General features: G+C 34.4%; 1 protein-coding gene across 1 annotated transcript; it reads right to left on the bottom strand.

Annotated features, from left to right (window-relative positions):
* Nucleotides 1-1,528: 1,528 nt before the first annotated feature.
* On the bottom strand, nt 1,529-26,722 carry plekhg7 (pleckstrin homology domain containing, family G (with RhoGef domain) member 7). The gene is made up of 17 exons (XM_073850627.1): nt 26,505-26,722; nt 23,298-24,034; nt 21,364-21,386; nt 15,329-15,447; nt 15,186-15,226; nt 14,711-14,809; nt 13,332-13,478; nt 13,023-13,118; nt 12,817-12,918; nt 12,198-12,311; nt 11,647-11,821; nt 7,331-7,446; nt 7,136-7,223; nt 6,973-7,052; nt 2,945-3,098; nt 2,652-2,749; nt 1,529-2,194 (listed from the first exon to the last, which is right to left on the bottom strand). The coding sequence occupies exons 2-17, from the start codon at nt 23,913-23,915 to the stop codon at nt 2,090-2,092; spliced, it is 2,175 nt and encodes a 724-aa protein (XP_073706728.1). The 5' UTR covers nt 23,916-24,034; nt 26,505-26,722; the 3' UTR covers nt 1,529-2,089.
* Nucleotides 26,723-27,160: the final 438 nt, after the last annotated feature.

Below are 27,160 nucleotides of genomic sequence, written 5' to 3'. Positions count from 1 at the left end.
ATCGTTTTACCGTTTACTGCGCGTTGTTATTTCTGTTGGATAATGATGAACCGGATGTTTTACCCATTAGCTTACTTCTGCAGTGAAGAAAATGGTGGATAGTATTTATTTATGTTTTTTTTATTTTTAATATTATTAGGTTTAATTTTAGTTAAAGTTTTAGACATTTTGTTGTGTGCTTTTGTCGATTTTATTGTTAAAAAAACGCCTGTTAGCCCCGCCATCGCAGGTATAAACAGATACAACGATATTGATATACTAGATGGCTCCGAAGACAAGCAATACATAACTTGGCTCTGCTGTGCAAAATTGTGAAGAACCAACAAGTCTTTACAATGTCTTCCTTCTGCTCCCAACATTAGTAAAGAGTGGATTAACTTTATTTTTAATGAAGTTACGGACCGCATCAATACGAACTTGGTCCTTGTTTACTTCATTTAGCCTCAGATTCGTTTACAAACTAGGCACAATTCGTCGCGGGATTTTCAGAAAGATTAAAACTAGACGATATTGTGCCGACTACATTGGATCTGACAGGAATGTCACACCACACACGTGTAAGTATCTGTTTTTATTATGTGGTCGAAAATTATTAATCTACCGTAAATTACAGCAGCGTTTATTTTAGCGATTTGGTCAGTTGCCCGGAATCGCGGCCATATTGGCGATGTTTGGATGTAAACAACAGGTTAAACAACAAGGTTAATGTACTACTGAATAAATTGTTTTGCTAATTTATGCTGTCTAAAGCATGGAAACGTGTGTAATCTGCTAAATCATATAGAGAAGGACTTAGTAAGCAGAAAAGGGTGCAATATTTTGACAAACTAAAGTTAATAGACGGTAAAGATACATACAAGCAGTATTAAGATATTAGCCTAATATTTAACCTACCTGACTGGAAATGATGAGAACACACACAAATGTTGTCAAGATTGTTGCCCTGGAAATCGTAGTTCAGTTTGGCCAACCACAAACACCTTTTGTTCCTCAGACAGTATTTTGCAATCTTCTGCTTGAATTTTTCTAACTTTTGGCAGTCTGTAAAACTCCAAATGTTTTTCCTGGTATGACTGATTAGTAAGAAACAAAACATGACAATGATTGACCATTTTCAGCAGCAATAATTAGCAAAATATGCCGGTTTCGCTCGGTTCAGCAGCATTGTTTACGGTCCGTGCCACCAATATGTCCGATTGATGAAGCGTTGTGTCGTGAAAACACTCTATGAAGGATGTAGGCTGTCAAACATACAGAACTGTTACCCAATCATAGCAGTGGACATTTACTTCCAAGTCTACAATCTGCCACACTTAATCAAACAGAGCGTTCCGATGAGGGGGTGAAAACAGGACAGAAAATAGCCTATTACTTCTAAATTATAATGTTTTTGAGGTAAAAAATCTCTAACATTATAAATGGTTGACCCCTCTAAAATAAAATACTTTGTTCGTGATGTATAAAAGCAACTTATTTTTTTATTTTTCCTGGTCAAAAAAGTAAATTATTCACAAAATAGTGCATAATATTGTTTTAAAGAAAATTTTAATTTAATTTTGCTAACCTACACACTGTATTACAACACATACAGTAGGTTCTTTATCTAAGTAAGCGTTTAACTTCCCCCATAATACACAATGTCACTCTGTGACACACACAAATTCAAGCATCTTTACAGTATTTATGTTAGGAGCGTGCAACATTCTGTTCTCCAAAAATGAATAAAAAGGAACTAAAAAGCATTTGTGGAACTTTTAAACTGCTTGGCGTTACCACTTTTACAACAGTCATACAAAAAATATGTCGTTTCTAACCCCATGATATTCATTCTAGGACATCAAAAGATGTTTTGCACAAGGTGTGTCATATAGAAGACTTCAATACTTTCATGGAGCTTGACAGCTCCAGTCTCGTTGTGCTGTATGCAAAAGAACAGCTCAGACATTCTCGTAAAAGCCAGTCAGGTGAGTAAATGATGACAGAATTTTCATTTTTGGGTAAACTTCCTTCAAACTCCACAAGATGCCATTGTGCACTGCAGTGGTTCACTGGCACTCCGGGGAAGTTCGCTAGAAAGTCTCTGTATAAATTAGATCTGTGAAGACTCCAGAAAAGAGTTGTTGACCCGCGGCTGCTGACAGTCCTGCTTCAGCAGTGAATCGATGGCATCCTCAATCTCCGACACCCACGTTTTCTGAAACACACACAACATACAGATTAAATGTACAAAAAGTCTGCATTTATTTAATCAAAAATACAGAAATATTGTGAAGTATTATTGCAATTTAAAAGAACAGTTTTCTGTTTTAATATATTTTACATTTTAATTTATTCTTGTGATGCAAAGCTGAATTTTCAGCATCATCACTCTAGTCTTGACTGTCATGTGATCCTTCAGAGATCATTCTAACATGCTGAATGCTACTCAAGAAAATTCTTATTATGATAACTGTTGAAAAAGGCAATGCTGCTTAATATTTTTGGTGTAAACCATAATTTCTTTCCCCAAAATGAATAGAAGGAGAACGCATCTGCTAAGAACATACAATGTAATATAATGCCAAAAAACCTGATGATGTTTGACATGTCAGCACTGGTTACGTCTGTGAATTCTAGGTATCAGATGGGGTCTTTGAGGCTCAAATATTCACCTTCATGGATTCAGTATGGGCTTGCAGAATGAAGACTCCGATGCATTGCTGATAACGATTCTGGTGCATTATTATGAAAGAATTGTGCAGACCAGATGCTGAAATGTTCAAAGACAAAGAGTGAGAACATAGAAGAAGAGTGTTTGTATCTACAGTCATTATCAGTGCTGATCACACATGAGCTGATCCATCCTCAATGGAAATGTCTGGGTTAGTAAATAATTACATAACAACTGCAACATGATCTTAATCCAAAGAGTGCGTTATGGTATGTCTGTGCGTGCTGTCAGCACCTGTGGCGTTGAGCTGGTCTATGTTTTTTAGCTGCAGGCGGTCTAGAGAGATGGGCTGGTCCAAGACAATGAAACTACAGCCCTCCTGTAATAAGAGCCCAAGCTCTTGGCCCACAGCCGGACGGAGAGCGTTTGACTCTATAAAGCTAGACTTCTGCAATACAAAAATGCAAGCCTGTTATATTAGTTGTTTAAAAGTTTGGCCTAACTTATGTGTAAAGTAAACCTTATTTTACATATGTGACCCTGCATGGGTATATTTGTAGCAATAGCCAATAATACACTGTTTTGGGTTAAAATGATCAAATTTTCTTTAATGCCAAAAATCATTAAGATATTAAGTAAAGATCATGTTCCATGAAGATATTTTGTAAATTTCCTACCATAAATATATCAAAACGTAACTTTTTGATTAGTAATATGCATTGCTAAAAATTTCATTTGGACAACTTTAAAGGCGATTTTCTCAATATTTTTTATTTTTTTTTGCACTCTCAGCTTCTAGATTTGCGAATAGTTGTATTTCAGCCAAATATTGTCCTTTTCAAACAAACCTTATTTATTCAGCTTTCAGATGACGTATAAATCTCAATTGAAAAAAATTTACCCTTATGAATTTTGTGGTCCAGGGTCACATATAAGCAACTTTGGAAACTTATTTTACATCTGTATTGTGCTATATTTCCAAGTATAAATATAGGATGGGATTAGACTCGTATCCATCTACTTTTTCATTCATATTTTCTAGAAATTGATTGTATTGTCACAGCCACAGCTGTTATACCACAGCCATATCACCCTGCAGCCCAAGATCGGTTGTTCACTGAAGCTAAGCAGGGCTGAGCCTGGTCAGTACCTGGATGGGAGACCTCCTGGGAAAACTAGGTTGCTGTTGGAAGAGGTGTTAGTGAGGCCAGCAGGGGGTGCTCACCCTGTGGTCTATGTGGGTCCTAATGCCCCAGTATAGTGATGGGGACACTATACCGTAAAAAAGCACCGTCCTTTGGATGAGACGTTAAACCGAGGTCCTGACTCTCTGTGGTCACAAAAAATCCCATGACACTTCTCGTAAAGAGTAGGGGTGTAACCCCGGTGTCCTGGCCAAATTCCCTCCACTGGCCCTAGTCAATCATGGCCTCCTAATAATCCCCTTCCATTAAAATTGGCTATATCACTCTCTCCTCTCCACCTGTAGCTGGTGTGTGGTGAGCGCACCGGCGCCGTTGTACTGTGGCTGCCGACGCATCATCCAAGTGGATGCTGCACACTGGTGGTGGTTGAGGAGAGATCCTCCATATGATTGTAAAGCGCTTTGGGTGTATGGAAATACACAATGAAAGCGCTATACAAATGCATCATTCATTCATTCATTCATTCATTCATATTGTGAAAAGTGGTCCTTCCACACCAGACCTTGATGTTACATTATTTAAATATAAAATTAAGCTATATATATATATATATATATATATATATATATATATAAAATCAAATAAATGAGAAAAGTTACAACACTTTAGTTTATATTTTACTATTTTTTTATCATTATAAGACATTTTTTAATAACTGTGCACCATTTAAAAGTTTTAAGGTTGTAAAATTTGTTACTGTTTTAAAAGAAGTCTCTTACAATTATGTAGACTGCAAAAAAAAAAAAAAAAAAAAAAATATATATATATATATATATATATATATATATATATACAATTTAAAATAACTGTTTTCTATTTTAATATATTTTAAAATGTAATTTTTCCTTTGATAGAAAAGCTGAATTTTCAAATTTCAGCAGCCATTACTCCAGTCTTCAGTGTCACATGATCCTTCAGAAAGCATTCAACAATGCTGATTTTGTGCTCAATAAACATTTATTACTATTATAAATGTTGTAAACAGTTATGTTGCTTAATATTTTTGTAGAGGCCATTATTCCAGGATACCTTTTCTGAATAGAAAGTTTAAAAGAACTGCTTGTATTCGAATACATTTATATACATTTACATTTATATACACTATAAGTAAAAAGTGTTTAAACGGTAGGATTTGTAATGTCTCTTCTGCTCACCATGCCTACATTTATTTGATCCAAAAGGACAGCAAAAACACTAACATTTCGGAATATTTTTACTATTAAAATAACTCTTTTCTATTTAAATATATGTTAAAATGTTATTTGTTCCTGTGATTTCAACGCTGAATATTTAGCATCATTACTCCAGTGACATGATCCTTCAGAAATCATTCTAATATTCTGATTGAACATATATTATAATTGTTACAAACAGCGGAGTAGAATTTTTCCAGGTTTCCAGAGAAAATCGAAATCTTTCATAACATTATAAATGCCTTTATCACAGTGTTGTTTTCGTCACTTTTTCACCACTTTTTTTCATGACGATAACGAGATAAAAATGGCTCGTTGATGACTAAAACATGACGAGACGTGTGTGAGTTTTCGTTGACGAGAATAGACGAAAATGTTAGTGGGTGGTCCGTCAGACGTTTAAAATGCATGACATTTCTGCTTATTGTGCATGCCGATTAAAACCTTAAAAGTATCTGCCGCTATGGCAAGCCGTTTTAGCATTAAATCTTTGCCATACTAGTGCATAGCATTCTATCCTTGTTTGGTTACACTCAACACGTCACATTGTTGTCACTCAGACAGACAGACGATTAACCATGATGGCGGCAGTTTGCACACAGGGTGGTCGCAAACGGTGAGAGGACCTATGGGTGTATTTCAAATATATGTCTTTTATGTCTAAAACCATTCCTTCATTTTTGTAATTATTGGTGAAAATAGTCGATCCGGAAGCTCACATTGTGTTGAACTATAGATCTGCTATTTTCACAACTTATAAGTGACACTACCAAACAGCAAAATACTTACTGACCTACATTAATTTGTTAAAAGACTTTTCCCCCTTTTTTTGACTAAAACTAGACTAAAACCTTTTTGACATTTCGTCGACTAAAACTGGACTAAAACTATCACATATAGAAGTGACTAAAATTTGACTAAAACTAATAAGCATTTTAGTCCAAAAGACTAAGACTAAGACTAAATCTAAGATGGTTGTCAAAAACAACACTGCTTTATCATCACTTTTGATCAATTTAAAGCGTCCTTGGTAAATAAAAGTATTAATTTCCTTCCAAAAAAATTATACTGACTCCAAGCTTTTGAATGGCATAGTATTTATTGTTACAAAAGATTTATATCTCAGATAAATGCTGTTCTTCTGAACTTTCTATTCATCAAAGGAAACTGAAAAAAATCTACTTCGCTGTTTTCAACATAATAATAATAATAATAATTTTTTTTAGAGCAGCAAATCAGAATATTAGAATGATTTCTGAAGGATCATGTGACTGGAGTAATGATGCTAAAAATTCAGCTTTGAAATCACAGGAATAAATTACATTTTTATAAATATTTAAATAGAAAACAGTTATTTTAAATAGTAAAAAAATTTCTAAATTTTACTGTTTTTGCTGTACTTCGATCAAATAACTTCTTCAAAAACATTAAAAATCTTACCGTTCAAAAACTTTTGAACTTTTTTATCTAAAAGTTGTTAATAGCATTTTAGATCAATTTATTGTTTTAAAAAAATCTTTCTGACCCCAAACTCTAGAATACTACTGTATTTAAAAGTCTTTTTCGTACTTCATGTTTACTTTTTAGCATTTTTATCTTGCAAACCTATTGTAAATTTAACAGCATCTAAGTGAAAATATATTTGTATAAATATATTTAACTTCTAAACTCCATTTACAGTAGTCAGTACAGTACTATCATCTGATCTCTATTCAACCTTTGCGTGTAAAAGGGAGTAATGGCTTGAATCAATAATCACTCCCAAATCTATTTTCACATCACAGTCACACGCTCTTGACGCGTCACCCATGCTTTGGTTTATGTCAACAGAACCAGGGCTGCTAAGCCTTTTACAATAATAACACCAAACAATAGTCACTCTCCTTGAATCTTTATACAGATACTAAATGATCAATACCCGTACCTTTTTGCTTCGCTTGATCTTCGTGATTAGAAGGAATTCATCAAAGAGAAATAAATAGACCTCATGCATCTTTGCATTTTCTGTGTGCAAAAGAAGACAATGTAAGCATGCACAACATGACCATCCTAAAAGCATAAAAGAAAAAATGTTTCATCCATCTAACCTATGAGAATGAGTTTCCCATCATGCAGAAGACTACGATGAGACACTAGGTTCTCCAGAGTTACAGCTTTCAGCAAGTGCTTCAGATTCTGTGAGGGATCAAAAACGCACAGCTTTGAAATCTCTATAAATACAGAACTAAAATGTACACGTTGTTAAATATAACATGCTTAAAGATACAGATTTTGACATAGACCTCAGGAACATTTGCCTTCTTGTCTCGCTCCCACACAGGAAGCCACACCAGAGATTCCCTCAGCTGCTTCACCTTCTGGTAGTTGTCCAACCACTTCACTTTTCCTTCAAGATCATCTGTAAAAACACATAGAGAGAGATTTGGGTGGGAACTCTATTCTATCATCAGCCTACACAAAGACGGTTGGCTACGAAAAGGTTAGCGCGTTCACCCACACCTCCCCAAACAAACATTACTGCTTTTGTAAAACCACAGATCCTGTTTTTGGTCGTTCAGTTGAAGACAATCGACTGTATTTTAATTCTAGATTCTTCCTAGTGCGTTCCAAGTACAAGCTCTTTCATCAACAGTGACACAATCGTGTTGTTTGAACCCCACACCCATCTGACGACTCTTCTTAGACTTGTTTTAATTCCATGAAAGTCATCAAGAAAAGTTGTCCACACACCCTTATATTGGTTATGGGAACTGTGTCATAAAGTGTGTTGAATGAGCTGCTGCCATCCTGGAATGTTTTGAATTAAAAAAAGAAACAGCTTTTGTATTGAAGATTAGCCTATTAATCATTTCAAGCCCGTCTAGCTTTAAATCAGCCCCGGAGCAGGTCAACAAGTCAAGGCAGGACAGCATGTGCGATCATTACTATCACCTCGAGCGTTGTAGATAATACTATTAAATTCATTACAGCCATTTTCACTGTATTTTTTGTTTAAAGTTAAGAACAGAAAAAATGCCATTACCATTGCAAAGGGTGAGTTGCTGGAATATTTGTTGTGAAATAAAATGTCCTGTAGGGCTGCAACGATTCGTCGACGTTGTCGACAAAAATCGATAATAGAAATAGTCGACAATGAATTTCATTGTCGATGTTGTCGCCAGACAACCGAGTGAGGCATCTTTCTGCCGAGAGTCGCACATACGCAGCTTCTATGCTGAGCGATAACATACAGAAATGGCGGCGTCCAACGCAGCAGCTGCGCGTACCAAAACACGCCCGTTTCACATATACTCCGTCTGCAGTGCGTTTTTTTTTCCACACCCATGTTAACGGATTAGAACGTTCACAATGTACGGACTGCAAACGCGTTCTGTGTGAAAGCAAAACGAGTCTGTGCTGCTTCTGCACCGCATACGTAACGCACACGGACTGTAGACGCACTGCAGACTGATTATGTATGAAACAGGCGTAAAGTTTGGGAGCATTTTAGCCTGCTACAGCGAATTAAAAATATTACCTGCATGGTTTGTAAAGCAGTCCTTGCGCATCACGGCAGCACCTCTGTGATGCACGATCATTTAAAGAGAAAGCACGTCGGACAGTTGAATGAAACGGAGTTTGGCTGGCCTCGGTAAGATTTAAATAACTTGAAAGCCAATACGTTTTGTTTTGGATATACATTTTTGTTTACTGTTTTATTGCTGCTGATGGTTTACAGGAAGAAAATGTTTACTTGATTTTAATTTATTTTTTCTTATAAAACAAATGTGCTTGTCCATTAAAAAAATTATAGAGTTTCTTAATTTATGCATTTATGTCTGTACTGACCGAGCACTGTGCCTAATTGGTTTTAGACAGGGCATTTTTATTTACTTTTAGTATGAATTGGCCTATCAGCAGCAAAATATGCATTTTTCATTGAAGTACCCCCTTCTTTCTTGTGTTTACTATAATTTTCCACATAATTAAAGCAATCTCATGCTAAATTTGAGAAAAATTGAATAATTATCCGATTAGTCGACTAATCGTTTCAATAGTCGGTGACTAGTCGACTATTAAAATAGTCGTTAGTTGCAGCCCTAATGTCCTGCCTTTTAATATTACTAAAAATAGGAAGATATTTTGTTTGCGTTATCGGCAAAATCTTGTATCACTACTAAAATATACATAGCCATCATTACCTTTACAGTCTTAGTAAATTAAACTACAGTATAATTGAATAAATATAATTTAAAACAACTTTTAATTAAATGTTTATCGTAAACAAAAATATTTTAACAAATGACAGGGCTAATGGGAATGTATGAAACAACATAGACGTGTATTAAACTTTTTTCCTTATCAAAAGAGGCTGCTTGATAAAGACATAATGGGTTTATGACGGGTTGCGTAATGCTTCATAAAAAGATTACTGGGCTTTTACACGACATGCAAAAAAAAAACATCATGTTTTCATGACCTACTAAAAACATGCCGTACTTTCAGCTGTTTTGGTTCACATCTCTGAGGCAAAAATAGCTGTCTTTCACAGAGTCGTTGCATATTGTTTCTCACAGCGGCTGTCGCTACACGCCTCGCAAACAGCTTTCCTATGAAGGCAGTCAGAGAACAGGAAAAGTCACCTGTCACCTGGTTTGACATGAGTGTTTTACCCAAACGAGTGTCCTCATCTGAGAAACTAAGCTTATAAGTCACAACAGCTGTAGAAAGTGAAAACCAACTTTTCCAACTATTGCTAAAAATCAAAGCTGATACAAGTTGGTTATAGTCAATATTGAGAGATTATCAAGCAGTCAGAATTGCTTGATATAAACTCACAATTGCAAGTTATGAAGTCAGAATTGTGAGATATAAAGTCCAGTTTTAAAGGGGAAAATGATATGTTCTCAGAATTTAATTTTGTTGAGTTTATTTCTCAGAATTGTGAGTTTATTACTATTGAAATAAACTCACAATTGTGAGTTATAAAGTCAGAATTGTTAAATAAAAACTTGCAATTCTGACAGTTTGTTTCACAATTCTGACTTTTTTTCTATTCATTCTGACATTTTTCTCAGAATTGTGAGATAAAAACTCGCAATTACAAGTTATCAAGTCAGAATTGTGAGTTTTTATCTTTTTTACAAATGCAAGTTTATATCTTGCAATTCAGATTTTTTTTCTCTGGCAATTTTGACTTTTTTCTTAGAATTGTGATAGATAAACTTATGTTTTAAAGTCCAATTTTAAAGGGGGAAAAAAGACTGATATGCTCCCAGATTTTTATTTTATTGAGTTTATTTTTCAGAATTGCAAGTTTTTTTTGTCAGAATTGTGAGTTTATGTGAAATAAGTCAGAATTGCTTGATATAAACTCACAATTGCGAGTTATAAAGTCAGAACTGTGAAATAAAAATGTGCAATTGTGACATTTTTCGTGAATGCGAGTTTATGTTTCACAATTCTGACTTTTTTCCCAGAATTGTGAGATATAAACTCGAGTATTTCGAGTAATAAGGACCAATTTTGAGGGGGAGAAATGATATGTTCTCAGAATTTTATTTTATTACGTTTTTTTATTAAGTTAATTTCTCAGAATTGCGAGTTTATTTCTCAGAATTATGAGTGTATGTGATATAAATTTACAATCGTAAATTCAGAATTGCGTGACATAAACTCAGAGTTGCAAGTAAGAAAGACAGAATTGCGAGATAAAAAAACCTGCAAGTCTGACTTTTTTCACAAGTGCAAATGTATATCGCAATTCAGATTTTTTTCTCAGAATTGTAGGATATAAATTCAATTGCAAGTTATAAAGTCTTTTTGAGGGGTGACCCTTTTTTTCCACAAATGTGAGTTTATATTTCGCAATTCTGAAATTTTTTTCTCGCAATTCTGTATGAAGTAAAATTTTGAGGGAGAAAAAAGACCGCTATGTTCTCAAATTTGTATTTTATTGAGTTTATTTTATCAAGACTTGCAATTCTGACTTGTGTTTATATCACACAATTATGATTCTATTTCTCAGAATTGCTAGTCTCACAATTCGGAGAAAAAAAAATCCGAATTGTGAGCTTGTATCATCCAGTTCTGAGAAAAATTCTAAACTGCGATATGTAAACTCGCAATCGCGCGAGGAAAAAGTCAGAATTCTGAGATTAAAAGTCGCAATTACCTTTTTTTAAATTTTTTATTAAGTAGCAGAAAAAGGCTTCAATAATTTTCCGACCATACGTTTAATTTCTCAATGTCTAAATTCACTTGTAGCATTTAAAAAGATAGATTTTTTTTTTTTACATTTATTTAGAAAACAATGGCAAATAATTGTAACATTCTATTTATCAGTTATCTGTGGAAGCTTATATCTGCAACAAAATAAAATAAGGTAATTTTATCTCACAAGTGTGACTTTTTTTATTCAGAGTTGCGAGTTGATATCATGCAATTCAGTTATTCAAAGTTATTTTTAATTTTGTACATCCTGTAGTGGAAACTAGCTTCCAAAGTTATCAGCTATAATTTAACAGAAAATGAATTTTCTGCTTATCGGCATTGGCTAGAATTTTTATATTATTGCACCTGTACTTTCATCTGTCACAAAGTAATGCCACATACTTACAGATGGCTCTGTCAACAATCTCCACAATGCTCTGTATGGTGTTCTCCTCAGCCTCAGAGCAACTCTTCTTCCCTATATTCTTTAACAGCAGAGGGTAGCGTGTAAATCTCTGCAGAGGAGCCACCAGCAGATCCTTCAAATGCAGCCTGCGGCACTGCTCATTTCGTTCACACCACTGGATGAGAAAAAGAGTAAAGGATGGGAGGGGTTACTTTATGTTAAGGTTGTATTCAAGCCAAAATCAGAAGACAGTCAACTGACAAACCAAATCAATAGCTAAAAGTGACAGGGCAAAATTGATGTGGAGACAGCTTAAGAATAGAACAGGGAACAATACTCGGCGAGAGCTTATAATGTAAGAAAGGGAAAGTAGCTGAGTCAACACTCCAGTGAGCTGGTCACGGTGTTCCTGCGTGTAAAACAACGGTCCCTGACAACCGCCCAACAGTGGCGTGAACTTCGCATGGTAATGTTTGCCCTGTTCCCTAGATCTTGTCAGCATTGAGACCAAGCCCTGATTTACCATGTCAAATCACGCTTGCCACAGTTACCTTCACGAAAGAGCCAAAGTCCTCTCTGAGCTTCAGGCTGTCCAGATAAAGAATGGCCGTACTGTAATTCAGGCAGTATTTCTGTAGACAATGGCAAATGCTCTCACCAAACGCCTGCAAAGTCAACAGTCAATACGGAAAAAGGATCAGACGAGAACAATGGAGAATAGAGAAAATGTTATCTTTCAGCAAAATAAGGAACAAATGTTTAATGCTGTTCAGTTTTTCTAGAACAATCATTTGCTAAATGCCTGTATAATACATTCTGTCAGCACAGAGGTCAGATCTCGTGTGCGTTTGGGCAGTTATACATTATGTTTAAAAGTCACTGACCGTGACTTTCCATTTCTATGAGCATTTCTTTTTACATTGTATGAGTTTCAATATTGATAGGACTGGATCAGTATGTTAAAACGATATCTGAAGGATCATGTGACACTGAAAACTGGAGTAATAGCTGCTGACAATTCAGCTTTGAAATCAAAGGAATAAATTAGTACTGTTTGACTGTATTTTTCTATATCGAATGCTGCCTTGGTAAGCTAAAAATACTTTTTAAAACATTTGAAACATCTGACACATAGCATATATTTAAAAATGTCAACATATGGTGTTTTACCTTTCGTAGGAGTTCTAGAAGAGACTGAGTACTATAGCTGTCTGGATTGGTCCACATCTCCTTAATGACACGCAAGAGACTAGTAAGAAAGCCAAAGCTAACCTGCAAGACAGTAAGAAACAAACTGAGAACAACGTTTTGTATTATCATCCAAACACGGACAGAAATGAGTTTAAACAAGAAGTTAATTTCCATTGAAGTCTTACCAAACAGAGCTCATTGAGATTTGCGAAGAGGCCCCAGGAGTCAATGTCGTGAAGACACTCTCTCATCTGCAGGTCTGATAGTGTGGTCAAAAACACCTAAGGGCAGAACAAAAGCAAACACATGTAAGCACTATTCTTACAAAGTGATTAAATGGTCTGTTGGTCCCAGAACTTTTGTACTAGCTAATAGTTCGCTAGTAAATTTCAGACACTGTAAGTAAGTGATATACGGTAGCTAAAACTCTTTTATTGACATGTTTGTCTCTTTCACCAGAGGATTCCATAATTCTGAAGGCATTGTGTTTGCACCTCTTTTAAAACCATGAGCTGATCAAGGAAGTAGACACATTCACTGGTGAAAAGCTCCCAAATGGCTTCCTGTTTATGGTAGGCTTTTGGATTCTCTGCTGCTCCCAGTTCAGAGCGACTACTCAAAAAATCCTCCAAAGACATATCCTGAAAAACAAAAGAGAAAATTGATTCCCTTAGGCATGACATAACAGGCAAAAACAGAGATTTTGTTTCAGACTAGTGGAAACATAAAATACACTTTTAAGTGTATACTTTGTTGCACTTGTTTTCCCCCACTAAATAAAAAAAAATCTCAGAATTACATGATACAAACTTGCGAGGAAAATTTTTTTGAATTGCATGACAAACTCACAATTGTAAGGAAAAAAGTCAGAATTGTGAAATAAAAAGTCTAAATTGCGTAATATAAACTAACAATTGCAATAAAAAAGTCAGAATTGTATGATGTAAACTCATAATTGTCAGTTATAACTTCAGAATTGTGAGATAAAAAGTCGCAATTGCAAGAAAAAAGTCAGAATTGCATGATATAAACTCGCAATTGCGTGTTTAAAATTCAAAATAGCAGTTCTGAATTTAAAATTAAAATTTGAAATTACGTGATACAAACTTGCAAGAAAAAAAGTGAGAATTGCTTGACATAAACTTGCAATTGCAAGTAAAAAATTGTGAGATTAAAAAGCTGCAATTGCAAAAAAAGTCAGAATTGCGTAATATAAACTGACAATTGTGAGCTATAAGGTCAGAATTGTGGGAAAAAAGACAAAATTGCATGATATAAACTCAAATCAGAATAGCTGTTCTGACTTTTCTCAGAATTACGTGATACAAACTTGCAATTCTGACTTTTTTGTATCATCTGATACAAATGTGAGTTTGTATCATGCAATGCTGAAAAAAAAGTCAGAATTGTTAGGTAAGTTGCAAAATTGCGAGATATAAAGTTACAATTGCATGATATAAATTCGCAGATAAAAAATTTAAAAATTGTGTGATATAAACTTGTAATCCTGAGTTATAAAGTCAGAATTGCATGATATAAACTCACAATTGCGAGTTATAATGTCAGAATTGGTGAGATGAAAAGTCAGAACTGTGAGAAAAAAGTCAGAATTGCGTGAAACAAACAGTTGAGAGGAAAAAAAGTCTGAACTGTGAGAAAAAATCCAGAATTGCAAAAAATTGTGTGATATAAACTCAACTGTCAATTGTGAGAAAAAAAGTCGCAATAACCTTTTTTTATTTTTTAATCAGTTACGGAATAGTTAACTTGGGGTGTCTTGCTTTAATAATATCAACAAAAATAGGACTTTTAATGTGACATCGTGCATTTAAAACTAACTGACAGCAGTTAGCCATCAGTTATGAACTCGTACCTTATATTTCTGAAACTCTGTGTCTCGCCATTCCTGGATCTCAATGCCAGCCAGACACTTGTCAATGTCAGCTGCGCTGTGAGTCTTCCCTTTTGTCTGCTAGAAAACACCACTCACATTTATTTAACATCACAACGCCCTGCCCTCAACAGGTCTCTTTGTGTTTGAGCACAAACTGTGGAGCAGATTGCATAGCACGACATGTTTGAGCTCTGTTAGACGTGCCCGTTTTGTTGTTGTTTACTGATAATGGAATTGATTGGGGGAAGGGGGTGTGCGTGCATTCAAATCTGATTTTGCTCAAAGTGGGTCAGTGAACACTATGTGCTGGATATCATCCGAAGCATCTGAAAAATGACAACAGAGTATCTGCAGATGGCAACAACCACAGAACTGGCACCAGATCAAAACGTCACGGAACAGATATCTGCATGATGGCATTGAAACGTTAAAATATGGGAATATTTGCACTTACTGTGTTACGCCTTGAGAAGGGCCACTTTGTTTTCTTAGTGTCTGTAAGAAAGTGCAATAAAACTTATGTTGTTTCATTATGTCTATGAGTATGCAGTAGTATATGTTAGCAAACCCATTGATTGACATTGAGGCATGACTAACCAGAATAGGCTGATTTATTTAAAATATCAGCAGCGCCATTGGACACAAACAAATCTCCGGGGGAAACATCCAATCCAGGAAGACTCACGACCACAGAGCTCCGCCTCCTCTCCTGCAGCCTGAGAAAAAGCCAGAAGAGAGCAGGTGATTTCAGAGAACATTCCGGCCCCTGAGGCAGCCAGCCTTTCAAAGTTATGCATGATGGATGCTCACTGAAATAATGTTGGTTAACCACAGAGCATCGCATTTCAGATTTATTTGCTTCATATTTGTGTAACGACACTTTCTACAAGTTCGCCACAAGCTCTTGCCAAATTATTTCCACCTTTACTCCAGTCCACCACAGCACAATAACTCTCTAGGCCTTGAATAAAACAATTCTTTCACTGAATTAATCAGAGAAGGTTTGATAAACCCTGGCCAATGTGCTGTTGTAATCTCTTTATGCACTGCCAAGCCATGCTAAACTTGAAAATTCAAGGCAGATTTGCTTTAGCAGGAAATCAAAGAATTCCATGTTCCCATTTCTAACATGCCTTGTTAGTATTAGGTGGCCAGAACTGGTTTTCAATGATTATAAACAAAACCATACCTTGTATCAGCTGTACACGCACACCGTTTTTCAAAGCGCATAAAAGAATTCAGTGTGTTTTAGTTTTGTCATCTTAATTATATAGTTAATTAATTTATACATATTAAGTGTAGGCCTATTTATATATATATTTTTTTTTTTATTATGATTTTCTCTGTTCTCAGAAGCGCTGCTGATGCGTGATAATTTGAGTATATGTGAATACAGTTTTTGTTGTTGCTCTGTATGCTGCTGTTTGCACGTTAAAATAAAACATTTGCTTGTATTTTTTTTATGTACCATCACAGATACTCGTGCATTCTATTTTTACTTTATTTAACTAATTTATTATTCAAATTGTATCAGTTAACGGTTAATGTTCGAATAACGAGCAGCGGTTGTTGGTCAGCAAGATTAACCGAAATGAGCATCCCTAGTAAACGTGCATTAACAGAAGCCAGAGACACTGAAGACAAACGTAAAGAGGAGAAAATACTGTAGGTGGCAGATCAAGATTCACGAAAATTCTAAACACTGAACTGACGGTGAAGGGCTGATATGAATGTATTTCTTATCTCCATATAATGCATATTAATGTAGTACGTAAAAGAGCAGCACTGCTTTGTTTACAGCCAAGGTTCCCTGTATCGCTGCTGTTCCATAAGCGCCACCTGCTGTCAGTGAGTGAATTTGCGTTCTCATTCAGCCCGTCTGCTGTTTTTCGTTTCGTCCAGATATGTTTTACATAGGCACAGGTATATTTGTAGCAATAGCCAACAAATACATTGTATGTGTCTAAATGATCAATTATTATTTTATGCCATACATCATTAGGATATTAAATAAATATCATGTTCCATTAAGATATTTTGTAAATTTCTTACTGTAAATATCAAAACTTAATTTTTGATTAGTAATATGCATTGCTATAAACTTCATTTGAATAACTTTAAAGGTGATATTCTCAATATTTGAATTTTTTTGACACTCAGATTCCAGATTTTAAAATGGATGTATCTCTGCCAAATATTGTCAAATCCTAACAAACCATACATCAATGAAAAGCTTAAGAGAATATAAGAGATAAGATAAGAGAAAGAAATAATGAATTAAATAAATACAAATTATAGTTTTTTTTATATTTGATATTTGTGTGTGTGTGTGTGTGTGTGTATATATATATATATATATATATATATATATATATATATATATATATATATATGAGCAATATTACACGAGTAGACGTGAGAAATGGCTGTATATCGGCACTGCTGTGATTCAGCCATAGGTAATCACAGCTTGCCGATATACAGCCTTATCTCACGTCTACAAGTGTAATATTGCATTTATACAACAGTTTAATGACAAGTGTGTAAATACATAAAATAACAACAGAGTGTCTTTAAAAGCCCTCTTTTGTGCAGAACTACTTCCTTCTGCCACAGATTCAAATCTAAAGTTGACAGTTGAACAGTTGAGCCCAAGCCGCCGTTACTAGTTCCAAAACATCACTTTAGAACTTGTAACGAACCAACTTTGAGTTGCTTCATTGAAAGCTTATTGTCTTACTGCAATAGAATCTCACTGTATTAAGAGTAGTATTAGAGAGAGATGGACTGAACAATCGTGATTACCTGCATCTGATACAGCATTTATTCTTCAAATCAGTCTCATATTCACGTTTAGTTTGAATGTTTGCTGAGGAAAGCGTCATCTTTATTATAACGTTAATATCTGTTAAGGGTGATTTCTGAAGACAGCGCTGCTCAGAGTCAGAAGTAAATTCCAGAAGATCTGGCCGAGGTGAGGAGCTCTCATGTCAGAAAACGTTGCTAACAAATTGCATATTTGAACTATAATCAAGTACATTCTTACCGGAAAACCTCTTAAAACTACATTCCGTGACACCAAAACAGTAATATTTATAAAATGATACTGGATTTGGGTGTCCGTCATGACACTCGCTGTAAGATGTACAGCAAGCGGAGTGATACGATCACAAACTGTGAAACAGCTGTTGGAGTTCTGATATCGCTCTAATATCGCACTCCTATCAGCCACTCAGAATCGAGGACCAGAAGGAACTGTTGTGTGAATAAAATAAATATACATGTATTACAACAGATTTTGTCAAATATGCTCAACAGTAAAGGTTAAAAGGTTTGTAAATAATTCCAAAAATGGATAATGAAGTCAAAACCAAGATACATATAAAATGTAAAACTACACTAAAACTAACAAAAACTAAAGAGAAATTGAAATAATCGAAAATGGCAGTAAAATACAAACATGTAAATGTCAAGATTATATTAATGAGCTCACTTTGCAAACAATATAGAAAAGCCCACATATTGTTCTCATGCTCTTGTGCAGTTCCTAGTCATTATGGCTTATCAGCAATACATTAGATTAAACAAGATTATAGTTCCGTATAGTGATTTTGTGTCCTGTTCTGCTCTGCTTCAGTTCCCCTGTTACATAAAATCCTAAGGGCTTTTCGGCAAAGCTATGCCTGTTTTCATAGACAACTGGACAGTCTGGTTTTTGTTTGAGTCACTCTCAGGTTTGTGCCAATCCAGCTGTACTAAATAAAACTCAATGATGTGCCACCATATACTGTGTGTGTCAATAAACATTTTAGAGGGGCTTACTTACTTCAGATGCAGGTATGGGGGAGCAATGGAAGTAAGAGTTTGGAAGTAAGAGTTATTCGTGAATTCCATCTATGTAATGAATACAAATCTGTTTTGCTACAAATAAAAAATGAAAGTTGATCAAGACAAACTTTAACTGTTGGCTTGACAAATCTTTATCTGAAAAGTCATATAACATACAGCATAGGACAGATAAATACTTTACTTTTGGCCTTGATTTTGATAGGACAGTTGGTAGACAGGAAGCGGATACAGAGAGAAAGGGGGCGGGATCAGGAAAAGTTAATGAGTCGGGATTCGAACTTGGGACGCTTGAGATGCAACGGCTATATGTCGACGTACTGCCCACAAGGCCACCGATACCAACAGACAGAGAAATCCTGTTATAGATAGATGAATCAGCTTTAAATTTGGTCAATTTTGTCATGAAATTCAAACAGTACATTTAACTTTACCGCTCTTTAATGTGGCGTGACGGATCGCTGTGGCCGTATCAGTTCGAGCAGCACCGCGAAGCACATATGAACTGATGATCTCTTTCTCTTTACTACTAGTTATAGCACAAAATTAACACAAATTAACATTAGAATGTACACTGTCAGTTTAAAAGTTTGGGATCAATAAGATTTTTAATGTTTTCAAAGAATTTTTATTATGCTCATCAAGGCTGCGTTTTACTTGTTTAAAAATATATTAAAAAACAGTAATATTGTGAAACCTTATTACAGTTTAAAATAATGGTTTTCTTTTTTCATATATTTTAAAATATAATTTATTCCTGTGATTCAAAGCTGAATTTTCATCAGCCATTTCTCCAGTCTTCAGTGTCACATGATCCTTCAGAAATCATTCTAATATGCTGGTTTATTACTATTATAATCAATGTTGGAAACAGGTGTGCTGCTTAATATATTTTTTAAAACCTGTGATTATTTTTTATAGGATTCTGTAATGAATGAAAAGTAAAAAAAAAAAAAAAAAAAAAAAAACATTCATTCATTATAGAAATCTTTTCTAACAATAAGTCTTTGCTATCACTTTTTTATCAATTTATCACATCCTTGATGAATTAAAGTATTAAGTTCTTTAAAAAAAAAAGAAAGAATAAAAATTTACTGAACACAAACTTTTAAATGGTAGTTTATATTGTTAGAAAAGATTTCTTTTTAACATTCTTTTTAATGTTTTATTTATTAAAAGAATCCTCGAAAAAAAGTATCACAGGTTCCAACAACTGTTTTCAACTTTAATAATAATACAGCATATTAGAATGATTTCTGAATGATCATATGACATTGAAGACTGGAGTAATGATGCTGAAAATTCAACTTTGCATCACAGAATTAAATTGCATTTTAAAATATATTCACATAGAAAACAGCTATTTTACATTGAAATAATATTTCATAATATTACATTTTTATCTGGATTTTTAATCAAATAAATGCAGCTTTAATGATGAGCATAACAAACATAAAAAAATATAAAAAAAACATAAAATCTTACTGATCCAAAACTTTTGAACACCAATTTATGTGGAAAGATACAGTACAACAATTATTGAAATAAATAATGTCTCAAGTAATTGCAGTGTTTCAACTGCAGAAAAACGTCAATAAAGCAATTCATAAAGAATGTATTGATTAAGCACATAATTATTGTTTTTTTAGTGCATCACTAATGAATTGATGGATTGAATGAGTCAGAAAAAGCTGAAATACCTGAAGAACTAAATACAATAACAACTACAGATACTATTATCAATCTTTCCACGTTCATCACCGTGAATATGCGATCATATACCAATAAACACTTGAGTCATATACAGTTTCTATGAGATATGAATTCCTCAACATTATAAAGTGAACACCCATTCCCACGACACATGGCACAATGAACCCATCAAAACTTCCTTATTAAGCTTTTACTTTATCATTCGCATCCTTTTGGACCTTTTCAGAGATACAGAGGCTAATAAACGGCCTCATGAGTTCGCCATTTACACTTCTCTAAACTTCATTGCAAGTTTAAACAAAAACACAGATGCCAGTACATGAGGCTTTAAAACCCTAACAAGTAAAAGTCACTCAGCGCATCTCCCTTTTTACCGACATTAAAAACAGGTCACTGCTAATGGCTTGTTATCTAGAGGCTCATCCACAATGCAGTCCTAGAATGAAGCAGCCCTCTATGCAGGGCACAGCCACAAAGAAGGGAGCTTTGTCCTCGCACCTCCATAGAATAATGAATAACTGTCCCGTCCAATCGGCATCCAGGGATGAGCACTGCAATCAGACGGTGCCATACTGTAATTAAGGCCACAATAGCTGCCTAATTATCCACCGCTGAAAAGACAAGCATGGTCCAAGCACAGTGGGCCCGACGGGGGGAAAAGCAGCACTAATGAGAGTTTGTCTGGGCTGAACGATGGGACTCTAATAGCTCTCTCTTTAAAAGTTCATGCGCAGCTAACAAAGCAGCAATACAATGAACAATGAGCCTCCCTCTACCCCAGCTCCCCCTGCGTCAGCATGGTGGCGCTCTACTGAAAAAGTGTCCTGCTATGGCCTCATTACCACAAACAGTGTGTTTCCACACAAACAAATTCCTGGATTAATGAATCAACACTATAAATTAGAGATGTTGAGCAACAAGCATAGGACGGATAGTTTTAGTGGACAAGGAAATGCTGCTCTGACACAGAACAAAGTGACTAAGACACTGAGGGCAGATTTACAGCTCACATGCAAATATGACTCGGGTGGGGACGGTTTATGCAAAACATTAGATAGAGACAGCTCACATACCTTTTGTGACAGGGATCCCTGACCTGTAATTAAAAGAAGAGCGCAAACGTGAGGAAAAACACTCGTCATCAGCTGTGTGATATCAATTTCATCAGTACAAGACTCCTAAAGTGCTCACATCTACTGATATCTCACTCTATTGTGGAAAGGCTTGGATGAATGTGTGAAAGGAGAGAATGGGCCTTCTCTTTTATACTTTTGATCCCTCCCTGACCCTTTCATTATTTGGTGATTGCGTTATTGTGGTGAAAGGAGTCTCATCAGAGGGTTTGCTCGAAGCTGTCAGTGCATGAAGCTACTGATTCAGTTGCTGTCAAAAGCTTTTATTGTGAACTACTACCTCGGGAGGTCGAAGAAGAATGAGACTGGCTTTCTTTGATGAGAATAGGAAGACTCTTGCCATTTGATTTACAGGCCACATGAAAAAAGATTGTATTATCATATCATAACAGAGGAAATTGATTGTTATCCTTTGGAAAAGGATCAAATAAAGTCTGCAGATTATATATTTTATACTTTTATATTTGTTTTTTATATACGCAGATTACATACGTTTTTAATATTGCATTGAAAACGTAAACTAAACAAAAATTATAAGCTAAATTAGATTAAATTAACTTAAACTAAACAAAATTTAAAATGTTGTCTTGGCAGCTAAATAAAATAAAATATAATAAAATAAAATATTGCTTTAAAAACATAAATTAATTTTTTTTAATGTTGTCTTGGCAGCTAAATTAAATAAAATTAAATATTGCATAAAAAACTTAAACTACACAAAAATTGAAATGTTGTCTTGGCAGCTAAACAAAATAACATAACATAAAATATTGCATGAAAAAACTTAAACTAAACAAAAAAATTTAAATGGTGTCTTTGTAGCTAAATAAAATAGAATAGAATAAAATAATAAATAATGCATTAAAAACTTTAAACAAAAATTTGAAATGTTGTCTTGGCAGCTAAATAAAATAAAATAAAAAAATAAAATAATAATTAAAGTATGAAAAGCTTTAAACAAAAATTTGAAATGTTGTCTTGGCAGCTAAATAAAGTAAAATAAAAAAAATAAAATAATAATTAAAGTATGAAAAGCTTTAAACAAAAATTTGAAATGTCTTGGCAGCTAAATAAAATACAATTAAAAAATAAAATACATTTAAATAAAACACTGCATAAAAAACTTAAACTGAACAAAAATGAGAAATGTTGTCTTGGTTGCTAAATGAAATAAATTAAAAAATATTGCATGAAAAAGTTCAAACTAAACAAAAATTAGAAATGTTGTCTTGGCAGCTAAATATTTTTTTTTAATTAAAATAAACTAAATTAAATTAAATTTAAAAAAAATTACTTTAAAACGTAAAACAAAAAAAGGTGTTTTAGCAGCAAAATAAAATAAAATATTGTTTTTCAACTTTAAACTAAACAAAAATTAGAAATGTTGTCTTGGCAGCTAACTTATAACTTTAAATGGAAGCAGTAAAACTACTAAACCTAAATCTAAACTATAACTAAAACAAAAGAAAAATAATTTAAATAATAATATTTAAAAAAAAATTGAAATGACTTGACAAGTGGAAATTAAATATATTATTTGAGTTTAAATATATTAATTTGAATTTTTTTTTAACCTGTATTTTATCTTAAGCCTTCTGCTAAAAAAACAATAATAATAATATGATATTACCATAATAATGATGATGGTGTCAGTTGCTTTGCCATGGGCAGCATGAAATATTATAAAATATCAGCTCGCTAATTATAGCATTTAACCAATTAGAATCAAGTATTCCAGAGAGCTGCGTAATAAATTGTTTCAGTCATATATCATAATTACTCTTCATATATTTTTAGAATTAGGAATGCATTAACTATATGAGAAAACACATTTGTATTAAAAAACATTTTTAAAGACATCTTGAACTGTATACCTGGTCATTGTCATCAGTTGTGCTCTTGTTATCATCAGAAGCTGGCTCTTTTGAATCACGAGACTCTTGAATCGTGGGTCTTTTGCAAATGACGCCATTGTCAAGAGTCTTTGATCTGTGTGTTCTAATTGTCCCATGAATCACTGAAGATTCAAAGTTCCTGCTCTCTCCATCCGACTGAACCACCAGTGGAGATTTCTGTCGGAATACTGGAGAAAGGGGACTCGTTGAAGTGGGAGTCTCCTCTTCTAAAGGACCGTCCGACTTGTTTAGATCTCGGTAGGAGATTCTCGTGCTCCTCATCCTCCTCAGAGTAGGGGACGTGGAGATGCGGGCCGGGGCTTGTCTATCAAACTGAAACAAGTGTGCAGGCATGCCGTCGGACTCAGTAAGAGAACCAAACCTCAGTCTGGAAGGTGTCCTTCCTAAATCTATTCGCATTATGAAAGGACTAGTCGTCTGTGTGTCCTTGTCCTCGCTTTGTACGCATTGGGTTTGGGTCTGTGCATCCGTCCCTTTGACCGTTTTCTGTTCATGCCAGTCTAAATAACTCCAGTCCAAAGTTTTATCCACTTCCTTGCCGTTTTGGCTTATGAAAGCATAATTCAACTCCGTCATCTTGAGTAATCCGGCATTATATCCAACAACAGAAGACTGATTAAGAATCAGATGCAAGTTTGGCTCGAGTCATTCCCACAAAAATGTGTCCAATCCCAAAATCCATGTCTCTGGAGCTTCTGAAAAGCAAGAAAGGATTAGAAAAGCCACCCACTATGCCCTTTTCAACTTCTGTAGAACTAGCCTAGTACAGTATGTCTATTTTAAACCCATTTAATCACAGAATTTCCTAAGCCAAGTGTAACACGTGTTTGTCTCTTTAGAGAGCCCAATGGAACAATCTGCATGGTTTATCTAAATAAAGTTACTCAATAAGGTAACAATAAAGTGACAAAATTTTGTAAGCCTGCATAAGATATTTCCATAGTCCACAAGAAAAAATAGTTGAATTCATAAAAATGACCCTATCCAAAAGTTTACATACACTTGATTCTTAATACTGTGTTATTACCTGAAAGATCCACAGCTGTTTTTTTTTGTTTTGTTTAGTGATAGCTGTTAATGAGTCCCTGTTTGTCCAGTTTAACTGTTCAAACAAGGGATTAATAACTATCACTAAACAAACAAACAAACAAACAAACAAACAAAAAAACACAGCTGTGGATCATTCAACACAGTATTAAGAATCAAGTGTATGTAAACTTTTGAACAAGGTCATTTTTTACAAAGTCAACTATTATTTTCTCTTGTGGACTATATGTAAACGTCTTTAATGGGAAATATCTTATTCAGGTCAGTACTAAATAAAAAATAACATGCATTTTGTATGTTTACTCTTATTTTGTTCAAATATTTAACATTTTGTAGATTCTGCAAGGTGTATGTAAACTTTTGACTTCCACTGTACATTACAGAAAACCTGCACTTTCATCAATAGTTGATAACTGTGTATAACACAACTCTTTTCAGACTCTTCAAACTCCAACATAAATTTTGTTCACAAATGGGATTAAATGGGTTAATCTGCATTTACCAATACTTATGACGTTAAGCACCTAGACATTGAAAGCCCCTATGAATGTTATGCAATTTTCAACAATTCAAGAGGATTATTTTTTTACCACATTCTCAATAGGCAGTTTGTAGTTTGACATTCAAGTTCATATTGTAGTCCATTTTGCACACATCATATTGCATATTGAAAACATTATACAAATTAATACTTTTATTCAGCAAGGATGCTTTAAACTGATCAAAAGTGATGATAAAGACATTTAAAATGCTGCAAAAGATTTCTATTTCAGATGTTGTTGTTGTCTGAACTTTCTATTCATCAAAGAAACCTGAAAAAAAATTCTACTCATCTGTTTTCAACATAATAATAATAAATGTTTCTGAATAGCAAATTAGAGTATTAGAATGATTTCTGAAGGTGACTGAAGGTTCATGTGACTGGAGTAATGATGCTAAAAATTCAGCTTTGAAATCACTGGAATAAGTTACATTTTAAAATATATTAAAATAGAAATCAATTATTTTAAATAGTAAAAAATATTTCAAAATTCTACTGTTTTTGCTGTACTTTGGATCAAATAAACACAGCCTTGGTGAGCAGAAGAGACTTTAAAAAGCTTACTGTTCAAAAACCTTTAACTGGTAGTGTATACTTATGCATTTTTATATCATGTATGTTTATGTGTCATTAAAATAAAATTGTGGCTTTTCCGTTTAAAAAGTTATTTTTAAAAGCATATTTAATTTAAATATATACACATTATATTAGAAACTAACGCCTTGGTGTTACTAAAATGATTGTGCCATCGGTTACATTAAAAAAGTAACATCGTCAATAGTTTTACAGCTAATTTATCAGCTGAAGGTCATGAATCTACAAGGTGTTTATTAGAAAGGGAATTTAATGCTGATATTTCTACACAAATCTAGTTTTTGATAATTAATTGTTTATGATACAAAGTCACAATTTAAGAGTTGGCTATAATAGATCAACCTAAAAGAAAATAGGATAGTGTGATTAAAAAAGAGAAGTTTGCAGTAATCATTTTAAGAATATCAAATTTACAATAATAATTTTTGTTCACAGATTATAATAAACACAGCTGACATTTGAAGTTCAGGTTAAGTTCTAAAGTGCTAAATCTATAGCCTATAAATATAAATACTATATACTAAAATATTTTTAATAAGGCAAAACATCCTCATACAGAAAGACAACAAAACGGCCTTTAATAATATAGTAAAAAACATGTTTTGTAATTGTTCACACATTTTCCTTTTATAACTATAGTACATTTTCAGCATTAGCCTACATTTAATTACCACATGCTTTATCGTTGTGCATTAAAAGGAAACTTTGACTTGCACCATCACTGTGACACTGCAGCGTGGGAAACAAAGGCACCTGATCCTGCTCTAACAGACATGGCCAACTAGTGTAGCCTTACGGTGAAGAGCATTTTTAAAACACCCACTTTATTTACCACAGTCACAGCTATGCTGTAAAATACCTTAGCTTACTTCTTCGTTTCTATCAGGCAAAATCGCGACCACAAACATTTATCGACGCGGACAAGTCGCATTTGTTTTCAGACTGTAAGTCAGTCTCTATTCTATACAGTCTGTGCCACTTACCGCTTAGTCGTTCCCGAGTGATCTGAGAATCGGGATCCTGGAGGGAAAAGAGTTGGACCAAGTATACAACGTCTCTGCTATATTTATACACCGGCTATTTGTTCGCAAAATATTACAGGTTACAAATATTACAGAATCCTGCTCTGTTTAGAGTGAGATAAGCGTATGAAAAATATAGCACTGACTGTGTGGCTCAGCAGGTATTGTGTGAGGGAGGTCTGCTGCCTTGTCGCCTAAGGTCAATGGAGGTGGAGCGTATCTGTATTGTGTTGATATATAGTGTGTGCGTGTGTGCGGTGCGCACCGAGCAGCAATGTAATCCCGTACTGCGTGATGACCTCATGTTTCTTAGAGAGATAGCTAGGTATGAAAGTAAATGACAGGTAGCAGGCAGGTTAAATGTCGTAGTCTCACATGAGCTGTATAACCTCATGGAAACTCTGAGCAAATGTCAAGCATCTTAGCTTTCCTTTCTGTGACCACGTAATAGGGTTGATTATTCGGTTGCTATTCACATTTATTTAATTATAGGCTCAGTCAGTTCGTTTATTTCGTTATTTGACGTAAATTAGGATGACATGTGCATGTGCTGTATAAGAAACGTCCACCTAATTAATGGTTTCTGTTTAGAAACCTTTAAAGAGAACCCTAGTTAT

This window comes from Garra rufa, chromosome 11 (assembly GCF_049309525.1).
Source record: "Garra rufa chromosome 11, GarRuf1.0, whole genome shotgun sequence".
NCBI classification, from domain to species: Eukaryota; Metazoa; Chordata; class Actinopteri; order Cypriniformes; family Cyprinidae; genus Garra; species Garra rufa.
This window is presented reverse-complemented; position numbering and strand designations above follow the sequence as displayed.